The 20,427-nt window shown below is 44.9% G+C and overlaps 2 protein-coding genes across 2 annotated transcripts; both read right to left on the reverse strand.

Moving 5' to 3' along the window:
• Positions 1–82: 82 nt before the first annotated feature.
• Positions 83–10,003, reverse strand: si:ch211-159i8.4 (matrix-remodeling-associated protein 5). Its single transcript, XM_039012510.1, has 3 exons — positions 8,031–10,003; positions 5,044–5,953; positions 83–2,400 (listed from the first exon to the last, which is right to left on the reverse strand). The coding sequence occupies exons 1-3, from the start codon at positions 9,676–9,678 to the stop codon at positions 492–494; spliced, it is 4,467 nt and encodes a 1,488-aa protein (XP_038868438.1). The 5' UTR covers positions 9,679–10,003; the 3' UTR covers positions 83–491.
• LOC120062160 (matrix-remodeling-associated protein 5-like) lies at positions 9,720–20,137 on the reverse strand. Its single transcript, XM_039011967.1, has 6 exons — positions 19,859–20,137; positions 16,161–16,399; positions 13,529–13,658; positions 12,941–13,331; positions 10,334–12,065; positions 9,720–9,798 (listed from the first exon to the last, which is right to left on the reverse strand). The coding sequence occupies exons 2-6, from the start codon at positions 16,370–16,372 to the stop codon at positions 9,720–9,722; spliced, it is 2,544 nt and encodes an 847-aa protein (XP_038867895.1). The 5' UTR covers positions 16,373–16,399; positions 19,859–20,137.
• Between the last annotated feature and the right edge of the window lie 290 nt (positions 20,138–20,427).

The raw sequence follows: 20,427 nt of genomic DNA on the forward strand, positions 1-20,427 counted from the left end.
AATGGTTTGCATAAAATCTGAAAGCATGCCTCAGAATGGGATTCGCACAATCAGTGAGGGCGTACAAACAGATAGATTCCTGTGTAAGTGATTCACTTTTATTTTTTCTATTGTCAGAAGTAACACTAGGCACCTGCAAGCTGTATCTTGGTAAAAAAGGCATATAGATAAACCAACAATGTGAGTTCAGTCAACACAGTATACTTAGATATTTACATACAGGAATATTTATAAATTCAAAGAAAAGAGAGCATTCCCTAAGTCACATCTGTCAAGTTTTTATATGCTTATATTTCTGCCAACAATTATAGCAGACCTTTTTCTCCTTTCCTTGTAAGTGATATTAGAGTTCACACTATTTTACCTCTTATAATATGCACATTAATGGTAAGGTTACATAATTACACTGTACATATGGTATTCTAGAGGATTAGGTTTTACATTCAAGTGTAATTGTCAGATTAGATTAGGCACTTCTGTTTGGTTGTGGCTCAGATCACCTGAAGATATGTTGCTTTGAAGTCACTTCCTAGAGCATTTTTTGCATTGCATTTGTAAATCCCTGAGTTCATAAGCACTGGGTCTTGTATGACCAAGCTGCCCTCAACTGTCATGTGAATTCCTCCCTGTGCCGTGAAACGGTTGTTGGGAACAAGTGTGGTTCTTCCAGGTAGAGTCCATGTTATTTCAGGCTTTGGTATGCCTGCAGCGATGCAGCTAAGTGTTACTGATGAACCTCTGTGGACTCTAGTGATGGAAGGGGGTGCGTTTGTGATACTTGGAGGATACACCATAACTGCAACTGGGTATGACAACGCAGATGACCCAAATGTGTTGGTGGCCTTGCAGACGTAGGTTCCCCTGTCAAATGTGGCGACCTCTTTGAGTTGAAGCGTGCCGTTTGATAAAAATGTAATTCTCCCAATAACCTGGGGCTTGTCCAGGACCAGGCCGTTTGGTAGGGTCCATGTGATTGAGGCCTGTGGCCAGCCATCCACAGAGCACGGCAGGTTGAGAATTTGGCCAAACGTGATCTTCATGATCCCTGTTGTGCCTCGAATCACAGGCTTTCTTCCTGGTTCTAGAGCGTATCGCTTCTCTGCAGTCCCAGCCACGTTTTTCGCCAGACAACGGTAAACCCCTTTGTCAGCTGTCACTGGCTGGGCGATGCGCAACGTCCCGTTTCCTCTATAGTGAGTGAAGTGTTGATGTCTAGTGCCTGGCATCAGCGCTGTGCCATTTGGCAGGATCCAAACAAACTCTGGGTTTGGCTTACCGCGGGCAGGACACTCCAGAGTGACATCACTTCCATCTTGTTTTATTGGTAAAATCTCAATGTTCGGCATGGCGAAGCTTGGCTTCTCTGCTATGGATGCCACTTCAAGCTCAATTGCCAGGCTTGCTTCTCCCAAGTGATTTTTGGCCAAACACACATACTGACCCTCGTCTGTCTTCCTCACTCCACGTAGCTCTAGACTCCCATTCTTGTGGACTTGAAAGCGTCCTCCCAGGTAAGGTGTTGGCAGAGAGAGGCCGTAGGGTGCGGCCCAGGAAACGCGTGGCTCAGGCTTGCCCTCCGCTCTGCAGTCGAGCAGTGTTGTCTGATAAGATACTGCCAACACTTTCATACTGCTTCTTCCAGCTTGTTCATTGATGTGTGGCTCTCTTGGTTCTACTTGTATCTTAATGTTCTTGATGTCATCCCCAGCAGAACTCCTTGCCACACAAGCATACTTCCCTTGGTCGGCCAAAGTCACCTTCTTTATCACCAAAGTCCCATCATCTAAGATTTGGTATTTGGTTGAAGAGGATGTGATGACATCATTGCTTGGGGAGAGCCACACAATGGTTGGTGGAGGCTCCCCAGTCGCCTGACACGTCATATAGGCAGACTCTCCTAGTCGGGCCGTGAGCAACAACTGAGCCTTGGATGTGATTCGGGGAAAGTCAGGGCCTACTTTGATGCTCACCTTCATCTCATCCTCCCCCAGTTCATTCTTAGCATGGCATGTATAGTCCCCCTCATCCTTCTTTCCCATCTGCTGCAGCAACAGTGTTCCATTCCCAAAGATGACATAGCGGCGAGAACGGGTGCCGCTGTCGTCCGACTGTAGGGCGTTGTTGATCATGGTTCCATCAGGGAGGCTCCAGGACACCTCTGGGTCAGGGAGGCCTGAGGCAACACAGTCCACCTGGAAGTTCTCCCCGGAGGTCACCCTCTTCTGAGCTGTGGCCAGATGTTCGATCTTAGGTGGCATCATGAGCACCTGCACCTGGAACAGCTCCATGTCCTCACCGTTGGGCCTCTGGAACATACACAGGTAGCTACCTCCGTCTTTTTCAGTCAGCTGCAGGATCCGTAAGGTCCCATTGGAAAACACGGTGACAGGTCTCTCAGGGCTGATTATGAAAGAAATAGACACACAATATTAGTGTTTATAACAAGGGTTGGAACCGGTTCAGAGTACAGAACCGAAAACCAGAAAATAACAATTACTTGAAGAACAGAACCCGAACCGAAAACAAAAGTGATCTATACTGTTCCGGAACATAACTGTTATTTTAGAAGCATGGGAACCAGTTAATAACATTATTTTATGTTACTGACAATTTTTTCCAGTCCCACAAAAATCACAACAAAGTGCTTCAAGGCAAGCTTCTCCATCCTCTCTCCTAACCATAAACATTTCTGTTGCATCTCACACCATACACTGTGACTGGCAGCACAGTGTGTGTTTGTCTTTCATTATGATTAAACCATGCTGTTATGACAAAATGCAATTTGCTCTTAATGACTTCACTATACAGATTAAACCACTTAACCACTACACAGCAAACTCCTCTAATCCTCCCTGATTGGTGTAGTAATTTAAATTTGAGCAAAATCTGTATGTAAAAAAAAAAATATATATATATATATTTTACATTTAGCTCAACATTAAATTACTTCACCAATCAGGGAGGATAGAGGAGTTTGCTGTGTAGTGGGTAAGTGGTTTAATCTGTATAGTGAAGTCATTAAGAGCAAATTGCATTTTGTCATAACAGCATGGTTTAATCATAATGAAAGACAAACACACACTGTGCTGCCAGTCACAGTGTAGGGTGTGAGATGCAACAGAAATGTTTATGTTTATATATATATATATGTAAGAGGTTTGAAAAGGAACAAAAAGGAATGATATGAACCGGTACTTTTTTGGGGGTTCTAACCGGTTCAGAACTTTATTTTGCTGCTCAGAACAGTGGAACATAACAAAAAAAAATTATGGTTCTGTTCAGAACGAAACAATTAGAAAATAATTTTGGTTCCAACCCCTGGTTTTTAATCACAAATATAATATGATTTTAGTGACATTTTAAAATGTATTATGTTGTAAGATACATTCTAATCAAATTATGTGCAATAATTTACACCATTTAGTTACACTGGATTTTCAATTATAGTGTAATTACATAATGTAACTGCACAATAGATACTTTGTATTTGTACAATGGTGCTTCTCCCATTTCCTGCTTCTCTTGTCTTACTGAATTCTGTGCCACTAGTGTTCCACTGTTTGGGAACCATGTTGAGCAGGAATTAAATTGGGTGTACTCGACAGACGCCCTGCAAATTGACCGTAAGGATGTTTTTACACTGAAATAAAGGTTATTTTTTAAAGGTTCTTCCTCAACTCTTAAGGTTCCTTGGAGAACTCTTGCCCGATAAAGAACCTTTGAGTTCAGTGTGGGGTTCTTGACGTGGCATCTAAAATTCTAAAAGGTTATTTAGATGGAAGCATGTCCATTTAATAGCACACAGCAAATTGGCCAGTGTTAACTAGTGTTGATATTTCAGTGTAACATTTCCAGTATTGATTCAAGAGTTAAATTAACAATCAGTGATGTAAAAGAACCCCCGTGTTGGTGTTAATAACCAGAGTTGAACCAAAACCACGCCTATCATTACCATATTTCCCAGCATGCTCTATAGCAGGTTGATTTTTGGTTTATATCTATGTTTTTGCATGTTTCTTGATTGTATGTTTTTTCATGTACAATATTATGCTGCTCAAATATAAATAACATAATTTTTCTAAACTAATCAAATCTGTTACTTGGACTTATTGCACCCGTTATTAAAATGTTTGTTCCAGTTTAGATGTTGGCTATCCCCACTCTGGGTGACTTCCAATAGGAATTACACATCACTTTGCAAGCCAGAATAATGTGACTGGTATGCCTGATATGGCCTGTACACTATGAAAGGCCATTGTATTAGAGTGAAACGGACATACAAATTTGGCTTTATGAAATTATTATTATTAGGTATTGTATTGTCTTAAATCATTGAATTTTAATGATAACTCATTCCCTTAGGATCTCACTTGGTGAAGGCCATAGGCCTGAAAATGAAAGAATGCAGCAACCATTTCTCTTTCACTATCAAGCACAGTCATGGGTGGTACTGGTAACTAAAATTCACTCAAAAAGCACCCTGGGAAATATGAAAATAATGCTCAACACCTTATTTGCATAAAATAAGGTGCTGAGTGTGTGTAATTCTTCAAAGAACCATCCCATTTAAGGTTCTTCAGAGAACCTAAAATGGTTCCCCTATGGCATTGCTCTGAAGAACCTTGTTTTTATTTTTTAAGAATGTAGTCTCTGACAGTGGGACCCATCAGGGTTTCTGACCCTGAGATCACAGGCAGGTTGACCTTGGTCAGGCTCCAGCAGATAGCTTGTTTTGAATTACACTAATTGTGTTTGAAAAAAATAATTGCATTTGATTAAACCTCCCTGAAATTGAGGGCTGTAATAGAGTTGAGAAGTTCTTTATAAGGTCACTGAAGGGAAAGCGATTAGAATGATAGTACAGAATCTCAACCGATAAAACGAATGGAAATAAGGACTTCTAAAGGTCTTGTGAAATAATTTAGCTTAATGAATAATTATAGCTATTCTTCAGATCTCTGATACCTAATCAATATCAGCACAGTGTATTATTTTTATAGGAAAACTCCTATATAGGTTTGATTACTAGCATGGTGGAGTTACCTGTAGCGATGTTCCAGCAATGTTTTGGACGGTAGCTGCCACAGAGTGCCACGGGGAGAGCCAGTGGACTCTGGACAGTGCAGGTATACAGTGGAGCCATACATGGCTGTGACTCTGTGCTGTTGGGAGGGGTGGTGTGACAGTCGCAGGCTGGGGACCTCCTGCCTGGTCTTCAGGTACAGAACTCTCCTGGCCGCGCCCACTGCGTTGGTCACAGAGCACTCATACCTCCCAGAGTCTTCCGGAGAGATGTTCTTGATGTACAGCGTCCCATTGGGGAAGACAAACAGTCTCCTGCCGAGGAACTGAGAGGGTTTGACATGTACCCCTGCAGGGAGGGTCCACTTTAGCACGGGCGCAGGCTCTCCCTTGGCAGTGCAGTGGACGTACACACTTCTCCCTTCCTGGATGACAATGCTCTCCGAGGCCTCCTCGTTGATGGTGGGCGGTAGCGCTGCCACGTGGATGTGAAAAGTCACTGTGTCAGCCCCGGCCGCATTGCTAGCAATACACCTATAGTCGCCTTTACTGGAGAAGTTAGCTGATTGGATCCTCAGGGTGCCGTTAGCCAGCAGAGAGGCTGACCTGTCAAAAGCTCCCACATCACGCACAAAGGTCCTGTCTGGAAGAATCCAGGAGATCTGAGCCTGGGGCTTGCCAGAGGCTACACAGTCTAAGCTTATAGCCTTCCCCAAATACACTGGGACCTCTCTGGAGTGGGGACCTATGATTTTGGGAGGCTGGGTCAGCACAGCCAGGGTAATGACCATTCGGTCCGAGCCAAATGTGTTCTGTGCTGTGCAGAGGTACTGGCCTCTGTCCTGTAGCTGAACGTTTTTAATCACAAAGGTGCCGTTCTTTACAACTTCAAATCTCTGTCCGTGTTTTGTGTTGGCTTGGACGGTTGCACCTGTTGTTGAAAGGAGAGAGAAGCACATCATTGGTACTCTGGATTAGGCTTGCGTCCTAATGTTAATGCAGTGAATTATTTTGGAGTTTTTGTCAAGGGTCTCTCTGTCAAATATTACAGCATGAGTTGAGCACACTTAGGTGGTGCCATTTTGTTAATATATTTTATAAATGTCTTTATTTTATTTTTATTTCACCTTTATTTTACCAGGTAGGCTAGTTGAGAACAAGTTCTCATTTACAACTGCGACCTGGCCAAGATGAAGCAAAGCAGTGCGACACAAACAACAACACAGAGTTACAGATGGAATAAACAAACATACAGTCAATAATACAATAGAAAAAGTCTACATACAGTGTGTGCAAATGAGGTAGGATAAGGGAGGAAAGGCAATAAATAGGTCATAGTGGCGAAATAATTACAATATAGCAATTAAACACTGGAGTGATAGATGTGCAGAAGATGAGTGTGCAAGTAGAGATACTGGGGTGCAAAGGAGCAAAATAAATAAAATAAATAACAGTATGGGGATGGGGTAGTTGGATGGGCTATTTACAGATGGGCTATGTACAGGTGCAGTGATCCTTGAGCTGCTCTGACAGCTGGTGCTTAAAGTTAGTGAGGGAGATTTGAGTCTCCAGCTTCAGTGATTTTTGCAGTTCGTTCGAGGAATTGGCTTTGGGGGTGACCAGTGAAATATACCTGCTAGAGCGTGCGCTACGGGTGGGTGCTGCTATGGTGACCAATGTGCTGAGATAAGGCGGGGCTTTAACTAGCAAAGACTTATAGATGACCTGGAGCCAGTGACTAATATGAAGCGAGGGCCAGCCAACGAAAGCATACAGGTTGCAGTGGTGGGTAGTATATGGGGCTTTGGTGACAAAACTGATGTCACTGTGATAGACTGCATCCAATTTTCTGAGTAGAATGTTGGAGGCTATTTTGTAAATGACATTGCCGAAGTCGAGGATCGGTAGGATAGTCCGTTTTACGAGGGTATGTTTGGCAGCATGAGTGAAGGATGCTTTGTTGCGAAATAGGAAGCCAATTCTACATTTAATTTTGGATTGGAGATGCTTAATGTGAGTCTGGAAGGAGAGTTTACAGTCTAACCAGACACCTAGGTATTTGTAGTTGTCCACATATTCTAAGTCAGAACCGTCCAGAGTAGTGATGCTGGACAGGCGGGCAGGTGTGGGTAGCGATCTGTTGAAGAGCATGCATTTAGTTTTTACTTGCATTTAAGAGCAGTTGGAGGCCACGGAAGGAGAGTTGTATGGCATTGAAGCTCGTCTGGAGGTTAGTTAACACAGTGTCCAAAGAGGGGCCAGAAGAATACAGAATAGTGTCGTCTGCGTAGAGGTGGATCAGAGAATCACCAGCAGCAAGAGCGACATCATTGATGATGAAGAGAGTCGGCCCGAGGATTGAACCCTGTGGCACCCCCATAGAAACTGCCAGAGGTCCGGACAACAGGCCCGCCGATTTGACACACTGAACTCTGTCTGAGAAGTAATTGGTGAACCAGGCGAGGCAGTCATTTGAGAAACCACGGCTGTTGAGTTTGCCGATAAGAATGTGGTGATTGACCGAGTCGAAAGCCTTGGCCAGCTCGATGAATACAGCTGCACAGTATTGTCTCTTATCGATGGCGGTTATGATATCGTTTAGGACCTTGAGCGTGGCTGAGGTGCACCCATGACTAGCTCGGAAACCAGATTGCATAGCGGAGAAGGTACGGTGGGATTCGAAATGGTCGGTGATCTGTTTGTTAACTTGGCTTTGGAAGACCTTAGAAAGGCAGGGTAGGATAGATATAGGTCTGTAGGTCTGTCTAATCCTTTGCAGCCTCAATTAGCCTATGCATATATTATTTCTGCTACTCCTTGAATGTTAACAAGCTTGTAAAATATAGTATTTCTGTTGGATATTATTCTTTACGATGGTAAGCTCACAAGAGCCTGAAGTCAAAATATTTATGCCATGCATTACAGAGAAACTATAATGTAATTCACCGCAGAGAGGCAATAATTGTTTCTACCCTACAAAGTCTTTCACAATAAAAGTGTTTAAATACCTGTGGAGACTTTAGTCCAGGAGAGCGCTGGCTGTGGGTCTCCTGATGCTTCACAGGGCAGCAGCACATCACCCTCAGCCAGGGCAGACACACTGACTGTGTTCACAGAGCTGATCCTAGGCTTCACCCCACTACCCATCAGGTTGGGGAATGGCAGGGCCGTGCTCAGCCTCTTCGGGCCCCAGTGGCTGTAGTGCCAGCGGCTGCCGTACAGGACACTGGCTGTGGAGTAGGGCCTGTTGGTGGGCACGGGGAGGGAGGTGGTGGGCGGCACAGGCCAGTAGTTGTATGATGGAGTGGGAGGCTGGTAGTGAGGTCTAGGTGTAGGGTGACTGATCTTGGGCTTAGTTGTCACTCTCTTCCCTAGCTGTAAAATACGGTCCAGCTGAGCCTGTCTGTATCTGTTTCTGAGCTTGGAGAGCATTAAGAGGTCCTGCTGTCGGGTCCTGCTGGCCTGGCCTGGGCCCCTGTGGGGCGGGTGGGAGGTCAGTGAGGCTGCCATGCCACTGCCCGGTGAAGCAGAGATGAACGCTGTGGGCCTGACAGTCTCAGCTGTGATTTCTGGTCGATTGGTGACCCCAACGCCCCGGCCCCCTGGGTGGGGGAAAAGCATGGGCCTCTCCGTAAAGGCAGGATGTGGCCCTGAACCATGACCTGAGGGCCACACTGGGAAGCGGCTATAAGGCCAATAGGGGGTGGGAGCGCGGGGTGGAGGGGTGGTTTGAACTCTCATTTGGACGTTCTGTTGGTAGATCCAGGGGTGGATGGGGAGACTGGGACTGTCAGGTTTCATTTGAGAGTGATCCTCCTCCTTTTTATATGAGTTTCTGTGTGTGTTCCTCAGAATGTCCTCCCGAGCAGCACTGCCTTTTGCAACGGTTCTCAAATGTGTTTGTGTCTTATCTTGTGATTTTTTAGGAGTTGGATTTAGAAAATGTACTTTTGTTAAAGGGGTTTCTGGCTTTGCAGCTCCTTTATCTGAAACGTCAAATTTAGTCAGGACGGGTGTTGCCATAGCAACCGTATCATGTGACAAATTAGGTTTTAAATGAATGTCATAATTAATATGAGTGGGCTTTGTTGTTGTTGTTATCTTTGGGGATGTTTGCCTGTTTTGGGTAGTCTGTCTAATAACATCCTGTTTATTTAAGTTCTCCCATGTCCTCTCCTGTCGAGGCACCTCAGTTGGGGGAGGTAGATTTTCTGCTGAGGTGATTGTCTCTGGTGCAGGCACATGCTCCCTGTTTGATGGGTTAACTATACTAGGGTCTTTCACCTCTGGTGTTAATGATTTTATGTCAATGCTATCTGATTTGTCTGTAGCAGTGTTGGGCTTAATGATCGGGTCAACAGGCTCATTGTCATCATGTGTTGAAATAGTGGGTATGTGTTCTGTAATATTGTCCTCCATTTTAGAATTGTCGTTTTGCGATGCAGTAGATTCTTGTTTTTCCACTGTTGTTGCGGGTTGAGGGAGTGTCGTCTGTGGTTTGTGTGATGAGGGGAGGGAGGGTTTCTGAGGTCGAACCCGTCTCTGTGGGGGTCTGCCCCGTCTGTAAGGGGGTCTTCGTCTGTTTGTCCAAACAGGATTGTTCTTCTGGTTCACTCTCTCTCTCTCCCTCCCCACATGCTTGTCTTCGAGCTGCATTGGTTGTGTGACGGATTGAGGAGCTTCTGTAACAGACAGGTTTATGACTGAGTCTGAATCTGGGTTTGGACCTCCTCTACCTCTACCACGGTCCACAAGTAATGCTTTCCCTCTTGGGGCCTGTGTCACATGTTTTCTAGGAGGAGGACGTAAAGGTTCAGGTTGCTTTTCGGAAAAGTCCAATTCACCTTCTGTTTCTGTGTGGTGACTTGTTTTAGAATGGCTCTTGGTGGGCTTTTTAGTTGTGGTTGTTCTGGTAGTTGAAGGAGGAGCAGTAGTAGTAGTTGTTGTTGTAGTCGTAGTTGTTGTAGTTTTTCTCGTGGTAGTGGTAGTAGGAGTAGTAGTGGGTTTAGGAGTAGTCATAGTGGTAGTAGTAGTGGGTTTAGGAGTAGCAGTGGTAGTAGTGGATTTAGGAGTAGTAGCAGTGGTAGTAGTGGGTTTAGGAGTAGTAGTAGTGGTAGTAGTAGTGGGTTTAGGAGTAGTAGTAGTAGTAGTAGTAGTGGGTTTAGGAGTAGTAGTAGTAGTAGTAGTGGGTTTAGGAGTAGTAGTGGTAGTAGTAGAAGTAGTGGGTTTAGGAGTAGTAGTGGTAGTAGTAGTAGTGGGTTTAGGAGTATTAGTGGTAGTAGTAGTAGTGGGTTTAGGAGTAGTAGTGGTAGTAGTAGTAGTGGGTTTAGTAGTAGTAGTGGTAGTAGTAGTAGTGGGTTTAGGAGTAGTAGTGGTGGTTTTGGCTGTCATTGTCGTTGCTGTTTTTGTTGTTGGTGTAGTTGGTGGTGGTCTTGTAGGCGGTAGTGTCGGAGGTTTAGCGTTAGCTTTGGCTAGGATCTCAGCCCAGCGGTTGGGGTCGAGCTCCTTGACAGACTTATTAGGTTTCCTCTTGTTATCCTTGATCCTCTTCCCTTTCATACCAGGGCGTAAAAACCCTCCAGGGTACCTCTGTTGTCCACCCACCCTCTTAGGAGACTGTGTAGCATGGGGGCCTTTTATCTCCTGGAATCCTGACCCCTCACCTTCATCCTCCTTACTCCCAAACAAAGGTGATTCTCCTCTGGCTGTTTCAACACCAGGTGATTCTTTCTCAAACTCTTCTTTTGCATCCGAGTCTTTCTCCCCTGTGACGACCACGAGATGAGCCAACATGTCTACTCCATAGAGGTTAGCAGCCAAACAGCTGTACTCCCCAGCGTCCTCATGAGTTGTCTTTTTGATCACCAGGGATCCATTTTGATTGACGTAGACCCTCCCCTTCGGTTGCGACGGTTGTAGGATCTGATTTTTAGGGAGGTACCAGCGTGTCTCGCTAGGCTGTGCTGAGTTCACATAGCAGGGGAGTGAGAGGGACTCCCCGCTCTCCACTTCCATCTTCTTCCCATTTAGAGTGTTCGGACTGAGCAGGCGTTCTTTCACTGTCAACCTCACAGGCACCATGTCCACATCAGTCTCTGTGCGGACTAGACAGTGATACAGCCCAGAGTCAGACACACTAGCATTTCCAATGACCAGTCTGCCTCCCTCAGACACCAGCCGGAAATTAGATTCTTCCAGGATAGATAGATCTGGGAGCATCCACTCCACAGACTGTGACCCTGAACTGATAACTGTACACCCCAGACTGACCTCAGAGCCCTCCAGCACAGATTGAACTCTCCCAGGGCTTCCTCTCTGTATTAGGGCCCAGGAGGAAGTCACATCCTCCTGCTCTCCCCTACCACTGATGTGCTTGGAGATGAACGTGGTAAAGTCCAGCACCAGTTTTTTCGTGGTGGTTTGCCGTCTGTTCAGCTGCAGGGTGACCCTTGGTTGGAGGAGCCACGTCGGTTCAGCCATTAAGTGTCCTTTGAGATCTGTAAAGTAAGGGGATTCCTCGTTGTGTCCCTGGGAGTACTGAAACGTGACTCTGCTGGTGTTCTCCCTCCTCATTCCCCTCTCCAAGAGGGCAGGGCTCTCGTAGTAGTAGGCCACCAGCCTCCAGAGGTTCTGCAGAGCGTCCCGGTCGATCTCACACTCCAGCAGGCTGACCAGGCTCACGTTGACCGCCACCTCCCCGGACGTCCGCAGGTTCTCCCATGTCATGGAGGAGCTCTCGCTGGGCCGCCGGACATCGCAGGCCACGTGTGCTTTGTTCCCGTGGTTGTCGGTCAGGACGAAGGTGAGGTGGCCCAGGGGACGTTCCAGGTCCCTGGTGTAGGGCAGGTCGGGCTCTGAGTCCGCGTCGTCCCAGCCGGGGCTGTCCCACTGCTTCAGATGGGACACCAGAGAGGGCCGCTCACAGGCCAGCTGGCCAGCAGACAGTCCCAGGACCTGGCTGCCATTTAAGGACTGAGGTGAGGAGCAGACAGCACAGCTCTCACCAGAGGCAGCGTCCCGCTCCTTCTTACACTTAATCACTCCTGACAGAGAGAGACAGAGAGAGACAGAGAGAGACAGAGAGAGACAGAGAGAGACAGAGAGACAGACAGACAGACAGACAGACAGACAGACAGACAGACAGACAGACAGACAGACAGACAGACAGACAGACAGACAGACAGACAGACAGACAGACAGACAGACAGACAGACAGACAGACAGACAGACAGACAGACAGACAGAAGGAGAGAAGGAGAGAAGGAGAGACAGACAGACAGACAGAAAAAGATAGAGCGTGAGAGAGAAAGATAGAGAGAGAGAGACAGACAGACATAGAGAGAGAGAGAAAGAAAGAAAGAAAGAGAGCGGGGGTGTCAGAATTGTCATTTTTCAGTTTGTTTACCTTAAAGTTGGTTCAGAGAAAGTTACAGATTACTGCACGCTAATTAGAGCATTGTTTAATGATCGAGTCATGCAACTATTTATAAATATTAGCAGTCCAACTGGGTCAGAGGAAACAGCACATAAACACTCACATTGATGTATTATACACATGGGCCCAATCATTGTTGTGAAGTGAATGACAAATATTTAAGTGTTGGAGTGTATGGCAGACACTGGAGAAATATACAGCACAAACAACTAAAGAGAGAGGGAGAGGGAGAGATGGGAGAGAGAGATAGGGCAGAGAGACAGAAAGAGAAAGAGAGAGAGACAGGAGAGAGAGAGGGCAGAGAGACAGAAAGAGAGAGAGGGCAAAGACAGACAGAGAGAGACAGATAGATGGGAGAGAGAGAGAGAGAGAGGTCAGAGAGACAAAGAGATAGATAGAGACTGGAGAGAGAGGGAAATAGAGAGAGAGAGAGAGAGAGAGAGGGGAGAGAGAGAGAGAGAAAGAGAGAGAGAGAGGCCTCACCCTCATGTTTGTTGTTCCACTCTAGCAGCCACTGGAGATGGCAGTCACAGGTCCAAGGGTTGCCATGCAGGGAGAGCAGCTCCAGTTTGCTGAGGGGCATCAGGGTCCCAGGCTGGAGGTAGTGCAGCTGGTTGTCCGACAGGTGGAGGTGACGCAGCCCAGAGCTCCAGAAGTTCCCCAGGAGAGAGAGGGTGATGAAGCTGTGTGGGTGGAGGTCCCTCAGCTTGTTGCCCTCTAGCTGTAGGAGTTTTAATGATGTTAGCCCACTGAAGGTGTACGGCTCGATGAAGTCTATGTTGTTGCGGTCCAGGTGGAGTCGCACCAGGCTGACCAAGCCCTCAAACATACCAGGGGTGATGGCCTCCAGCTTGTTGTAGCTCAGCTTCAGAATCTGTCAAGAAAGAGAAATTGGTTAAAAAAAATTAACATTTAAATGTTTTACAATATGATTGCCTGTAGACAAGTGACTGAATATTTAATAGTGAGACACAATCCCCTGACTGTTATGCATCTATGTAGGTTATCTTTCTGGTCTTGAATGAGACGACAGACTCCCCTGGTGCCAGCCTGTCTGTCGGGGAAACTCACCTGCAGAGAGCGCAGGCTGTAAAACGCTCCTGGAGACACGGTCGTGATATCATTCCCATGGAGCATAAGCATCTCCAGCTGGCGGAGTTGTGTGAACTCTGACCCCCCCACTGCCTGGAGGCTGTTATAGCTACACAGAGAGACATAGAGAGGGAGGGACAACATGAGAATGTTGCAGGAGCTGCCTGCCTGTGTGAAATATAAACAAGTAAAGAGCCAATCATCCTGAGAAATCCTCAAAGACATGGAACAGATCAAGCAATCCTTTGGCAGGGAAAGTTGCTTAAAATATGTTACACCAGTGTGAGCCATTCCAACCCCCCACATGTACCGTATATTGTTGGGTGCAAGTACAGGGCGTTCTTTAAAAACGGTTCAATTCCCATAACCCAGAGCACCACATAGTTTCTTGTAAATAGGCTACCATGTTATACTGGGCTGTCAAATAAAGTGTAACCAGAACATGTTGGCCTATTATATTGGATATTATTAAGATAGAGGACCCGACAGTCTGCTTACACTGAACAAAAATAGAAACACAACATAAAGTGTTGGTCCCATCTTTCATGAGCTGAAATAATAAATATTTCTCACAAATTTTGGGCAGAAATTTGTTTACATCCCTGTTAGTGAGTATTTCTCCATTGCCAAGATAATCCATCCACCTGACAAGTGTGGCATATCAAGAAGCTGATTGAACAGCATGATCATTAAAAGGGTACCTGCTGTCTCGACCTCTGAATGCTCGGCTATGAAAAGCCACCTGACATTTATTCCTGAGGTACTGACCTGTTTGTTGCACCCTCTACAACCACTGTGATTATTATTTGACACTGCTAGTCATCTACGAACGTTTGAACATCTTGAAGAACAATCTGGCCTTAATGGCCATGTACTCTTATAATCCCCACCCGGCACAGCCAGAAGAGGACTGGCCACCCTGCAGAGCCTGGTTCATCTCTAGGTTTCTGCCTTTCTAGGGAGTTTTTCCTAGCCACGGTGCTTCTACATATGCATTGCGGTCCACGAAAGTAAGTCCACAAAGTGAACAATTTCTTCATGGAGGTCAATGAGAGAGTTTTGACTTTTGTTAACATATTGTTAATTTGCTACGTGAGGCGTATTTGATAGAATAGAAGTTTCATCATGGTTAGGCTGTTATGTTTTTATTTAAATAGGCAAGTTGGTTAAGAACAAATTCTTATTTACAATGACGGCTTACCCGGGCTAAACCCAGACAATTCTGGGCCAATTGTGCACCACCCTATGTGCCTCCCAATCACAGCCAGATGTGATGCAGCCTGGATTCAAACCAGGTACTGCAGTGACACCTCTTGCACTGAGATGCAGTGTCTTAGACCACTAAACCACTCGGGAGCAATGGCTATGAACGTGTTGATATAAGTGGACTCACGTGACATTTCGGCAACTTAAAAAAAACAACTTTATATTGGAGTTGTGCCTGTTGTCAGAGATAGAGGACTCATCATGGATATTATCTGTTTTAGCATGGACACTGCCATTGGGGGCTTCCTCCATTTTAAAGTAGTCACCTGGGTGGGGATTCATCTGAGTTGGGAGCAAACAGCCAATGAAGAAGAAGGAAAATGGACTACATTAACATGGAGATAGACTCAGTAGCGCTGCCAATGCTGTCACAGACACTATAATGTTCACACGCATATTGCCTAAAATGGTCCCACCTGATTTTGCCGCCTCCCTGCCGCCTTCCATCTTTCAGGACATGTATTACCATTGTTAGAGCGGTCACTTGACTGTCTTGACAATATAATAGACAATCTTTGGGAAGGTATACACTTGTTTCCCTGTGGACCGGTTTGTACATTAAACATTCTCCATTCAGGCTACAAAGGCGCAGATATCCTCATTAACTCTATTTAATGGCGTGCTCTCTGGACAGACGAGTCAAACGTATAACTTTTGGCCTCAATTAGAAATGTTATGTTTTTTTCGAAAACCAAACACTGCGTTCAAACAGAAGAACCTCATCCCAACCGTCAAGAATGGTGGTGGGAGTGTGATAGTTTGGGGATGCTTTGCTGCCTCAGGACCTGGACCTATCATTGACACAACCATGAATTCTGCATTATATCAGAAGATTCTAGAGGAGAATGTCAGGCTATCCGTTCTTGTGCTGAAGCTGAACCGAAAGTTAGTCATGCAGCAAGACAATGTTCCTAAACTTACACACAGATCTACAAAAGAATGGCTGCAGAAGAAGAAATTCCGCATTTTAGAATGGCCTAGACAAAGTCCGTACCTAAACCCCATGGGAATGTTGTGGCAGGACCTGACACCAGCTGTCCATACAAGGAAACCAGAACATGACATTTTGCAAACACTCCAGAGCATGACATTTTGACATCACATGACTATAGCTCACAACCTTGTCACACTCCAGAACATTACATTTTGACATTGTCACATGACTATAGCTCACAACCTCGTCACACTCCAGAACATTACATTTTGACATCACATGACTATAGCTCACAACCTTGTCACACTCCAGAACATTACATTTTGACATCACATAATGATAGCTTACAACCTCGTCACACTCATTAAATAGAACATTTATACAGTATTTGGAATACAGGAGCAGTCTTACCCCAGGTTAACCCTCTCTGTGTCCTTGGGCAGGTTACGTGGGGCAGAGGTGAGGTGGCGGAAGGTGCAGTGTACCTCCTTGATGCCGGGGCAGCTGCAGCCCCTGGGGCATGGGGCACACAGGGCCAGCGGGGAGAGGAGCAGCACCAGCAACAACAGCACTGCCCTCAGTCTCAGCCAGGGAGCCAGGACAGTGACACCCTCAGCAGCCATGGCAGGTCTCTCACGCCATCATCCGACCTAGGACAACATGAAGACACAGGAGGGGAGTTTAGTGTGCTTCAGCAGTTTCACTTTGTAAACGGTATAGCTATTGTTATTGTGATTGAACATTTGCAAACTCTAGAATTCCTGTAATAGTGCAAATAAATCAAAATCTTCTTCAGTGGTAGTACAACATGCTAACATTACAAAAGCACAAAGGGCTGGAGATGTATTCAACTGTTGAAAGTAGGCCTAGCTACAGTGTTTGGTTGTATTCATTGCTGCATCTCTTGCTTTCGTAACGTTGTCCTTCACTCTTAGAAAAAAGAGTTCCAAAAGGGTTCTTTGGCTGTCCCCATAGGAACATCCTTTTTGGTTCCAGCCAGGTAGAATGGAACCCAAAAAGGTTCTACTTGAAACCAAAAGGGTTTTACTTGCAACCAAAAAGGTGTCTTCAAAGGGTTCTCCTATCGAGACATCCGAAGAACCCTTTAACGTTAAGAGTTTAAGAATTATGGGAATGAGTTTTAGAATATTGTTTTAGATGTTTCATATCCAAATGCATAGAGCTGCTGCTGAATTCATAGGGGAAAAAACCCATAAGATTCTTCCTTAGAAAATGCAAAGCATTAAATATTTATTGCATGCCTGTGCTAGCAGGCCTACGCATTCGAGAGCTCAATTACAAAATCCCCCTTCAAAAGGTTGATGACAAGTACAGTACCTCCCAAACTGCAAAATATTCACCTTGAGGGCAAATAAAACAAGCTACAGTTTCTTGTGTTGTTGGTGCATTGCCTTGTGCGGACCTTGGTGGTTAGAGGCTAAGCTGTTTGTCATGCCGTGTGTGCAGAGGGTCTATGAGGGAGCCATGATTTATCATGTCTGTCGTTGGTATGATAATGACCCATGATGAGTGTGCCAATTTTGGACAGTTTCCTCCCTCCCTCCCTCCCCTCTTCCTGTCCCACCACCTTTGCTGACTCCAGCTGCATGTTGAAATACCCATCTGAGTGAGAATATAACATACTGACAGCCCAGGCCAGGCCAGCCCAGCCCAGGCCAGCCCAACCCAGCCCAGCCCAGCCTAAAGGGACCCTATAAGAGAGTGAAAATACACTCTGTCTGAGGATGACAGGAGTTAGTGTACGAGTAATACGACCATAATATAGTCTACAATCTGACTCCATTATCATGTGAATGCTGTTGGTCCATAAGCGTATCCGATGGGTCTAGTCAAGGGAGCTAGCCTTGCATCACCACTCTGAATACTGTACACTGAGTTTACAAAACACCTGCTCTTTGACATAGACAGACCAGACAGACACCTGCTCTATGACATAGACAGACCAGGTGAATCCAGTAGAAAGCTAAGTGGATTCACCCTTATTGATGTCACTTTTTAAATCCACTTCAATTAGTGTAGATGAAGGGAAGGAGACAGGTTAAAGAAGGGTTTTTAAGTCTTGAGACAATTGAGACATTAATTTTGTATGTGTGCCATTCAGAGGGTGAATTGGCAAGACAAAAGATTTAAGTGCCTTTGAATGGGGTATGGTAGTAGATGCCAGGTGCACTGGTTTTGTGTCAAGAACTGCAACGCTGCTGGGTTATTCACGCTCAACAGTTTTCCGTGTGTATCAAGAATGGTCCACCACCCAAAGGTCATCCAGCAAACTTGACACAACTGTGGGAAGCATTGGAGTCAACATGGGCCAGCATCCCTGTGGAACGCTTTCGACACCTTGTAGAGTCCATGCCTCGACAAATTAAGGCTGTTCTGTGAAGACGGTGAGGTACAACTCAATATTAGGAAGGTATTCCTAATGTTTTATACACTCAGTAAGATACATGTGTCCAAGATAACCGTTATGCAATTATTAAGAAGCTGAGAGACAAAGAGCGATTAATGTCAGCATTAAATGAATGAGTTAACCTTGGCTCAGTTAAGAGGCCAAGCATATCTGCTATGTGTAGTGTGAATAATGTTTATCATTAGACCATACATAAAATAATAATTCACAGAATAATACTCAGACATATGAGGACTACCTTTCATATTCATTTAAAAGTAATCAGATTTATTACAGTTATGCAATAAGAATACACTTATCAAATGGTTCCTACCAGAAGTCTTCGATGTCAAAAGATACTAAATATCTAAAACTCTAAACGTATAAAAACCCACTGTAGTGTAATGGAACGCTACACCAGGAGGTTTACAATGACTCCATGAACAAAGTTTCCACCAGTCTTTTGTTCTCTGTGGGAATGTCCGGCGCTGGAGAAAGCCACGGATAAGGTATGTTTGACTCTTGTGATAGATGTCATATGGTCAGCCATCCAGGCATTGCCATAAATCATGATGGAGTCATCACGCTGGGCCTTGGCGCCTGCAAGTCGCTAGACGCATCTTCATCACTGGACTTCATCATCATCACTCTATTTTTAGACTACAACCCAAAACACGTCTCACACAAATCACTGATGACAGGAGTGAAAATAGAGAGAGGTTTGTGGTTACAGCAGTCTATGCTACATGTTTGCTAGTTGTAAAAGTTTGTTAGCTGTGCTTTTATATCATTGTCAGTAGGTGATCATGCAGGCTTTGCTGGGTATAAACCGTATTGTGTGAAAATGTACAAATGTATACCACAGTACTGAAAACACCCTCCAATCTTTGGTGCACACCTGATGACATGTCACGTACCACCAAAAGTTCATAACAAGTAACTGCCAGTCAGTTGGTCCTTACATTGATGGGTTTAACACAACCCACAGCTATACACTAGAGAGGAGTTTCTCTCCAGTCTTAAATCACCTGGCAGAGCTGAGGCACCACATGCCTGTAATGTATAATATATCTAATTCAGATCAAAATCACATGTGCTGTCTGGGAGTCAAAATAACACATATATGACACCCATATGTTTCCCATATATGACGTAATGTATGCTATGAAGAACCTTCACACTTTTTATTGAGATTTCAAGCAAATTGAAGATGCCATTTTAAATATTCCGTTTTAGGGATATAATAAAATGAATCTCTCGGACTGTAAAATGTTGGACTAAAGCCCCTTTTCCACATGTCTGTCTTTACTCTGAATTGTGATTAAGCGCTTCACTATGAATTGCGGTAATGTATATCCTAACCACAGGTCAATCAGTCCAAAATGACAGGAACCATATAAAAATAACATTAATGTATGTCTTGATTTAAGTGTTGAATTAGTTTCCAACTAGAATTTACTGTTTCTTATAGGTAAATGCTGTGTGTTTAAATAGCCTATATGTTGACAAATCAAAGATTCTTCAGGCAATTGCTCTTTTGATAACGTATGGTAAATTAATTCAATCAGACTTGGCGTCAGTTGATTATTCACCTAAGAAAGGAATTTTGTGCATCAGCAATAACTTCTTGCACCAACAACAATGTGATCTTTACTATGTGGCGATATTCTTCAACTCTTGTCAAATACTGTATGTTGCTTACCTGGAAATTCCTCCAAGAAAAAGTTGGTTGACAGCAGTGTTCACAGTAGCCAGGACAATAAGACACCAGTTCGGTAGAGGAGTGAGGTATCCAGTCTGTGTTTAGTCTTGTTGTGACGCTCTGAGGTAAACCAAGCAGCACTAGGTCTGTGTTAGGAGTGATGGAGGAGAGTTGGGTCTGTTTTAGAGCGGTGGGACCCTAGCTGCGCCTGCACTGGTCCACCCAGCCACACACATCTGGATTAGAGCTTAACTCTGACCCACTCCTCTCTTCCTGAGAGCCTGGCTATACAGGGGAGGAATGCTGTGCTCTGGCTCTGCCTTTGCTTCTCTCTCCTCCACCCCCTCTATTCTCTCTCTCTCTCTCTCTCCACCCTCCCCTCTCTTATTCTAACACTGTGATTATTTCTATCCTGTTGGCTTGTCTGGTTGGTTTTTACATAGAATATCATGAATGTAAAGATGATACATTTATAGTGTTTTGCATATTTTCAGATTATTTGAACAGGTTGGTATCAGATATATTCAGATGAATACCCCCAAAGATAATCGCATTGAAAGCAATGTTGT

Source organism: Salvelinus namaycush, chromosome 17 (genome assembly GCF_016432855.1).
Source record: "Salvelinus namaycush isolate Seneca chromosome 17, SaNama_1.0, whole genome shotgun sequence".
NCBI classification, from domain to species: domain Eukaryota; kingdom Metazoa; phylum Chordata; class Actinopteri; order Salmoniformes; family Salmonidae; genus Salvelinus; species Salvelinus namaycush.

Excerpts from the sequence above, each read along its gene's own strand:
- si:ch211-159i8.4 (XM_039012510.1), bottom strand. The coding sequence starts at position 9,678 with ATGCAGCTCGAAGACAAGCATGTGGGGAGGGAGAGAGAGAGAGTGAAC. Across the intron at positions 5,954-8,030 it reads CTGGACTAAAGTCTCCACAG|GTGCAACCGTCCAAGCCAAC; the intron begins GTATTTAAACAC and ends TTTCAACAACAG. Across the intron at positions 2,401-5,043 it reads TTGCTGGAACATCGCTACAG|CCCTGAGAGACCTGTCACCG; the intron begins GTAACTCCACCA and ends TTTCATAATCAG.
- LOC120062160 (XM_039011967.1), bottom strand. The coding sequence starts at position 16,372 with ATGGCTGCTGAGGGTGTCACTGTCCTGGCTCCCTGGCTGAGACTGAGG. Across the intron at positions 13,659-16,160 it reads ACAGAGAGGGTTAACCTGGG|CTATAACAGCCTCCAGGCAG; the intron begins GTAAGACTGCTC and ends CTCTCTGTGTAG. Across the intron at positions 13,332-13,528 it reads ACAGCCTGCGCTCTCTGCAG|ATTCTGAAGCTGAGCTACAA; the intron begins GTGAGTTTCCCC and ends CTTTCTTGACAG.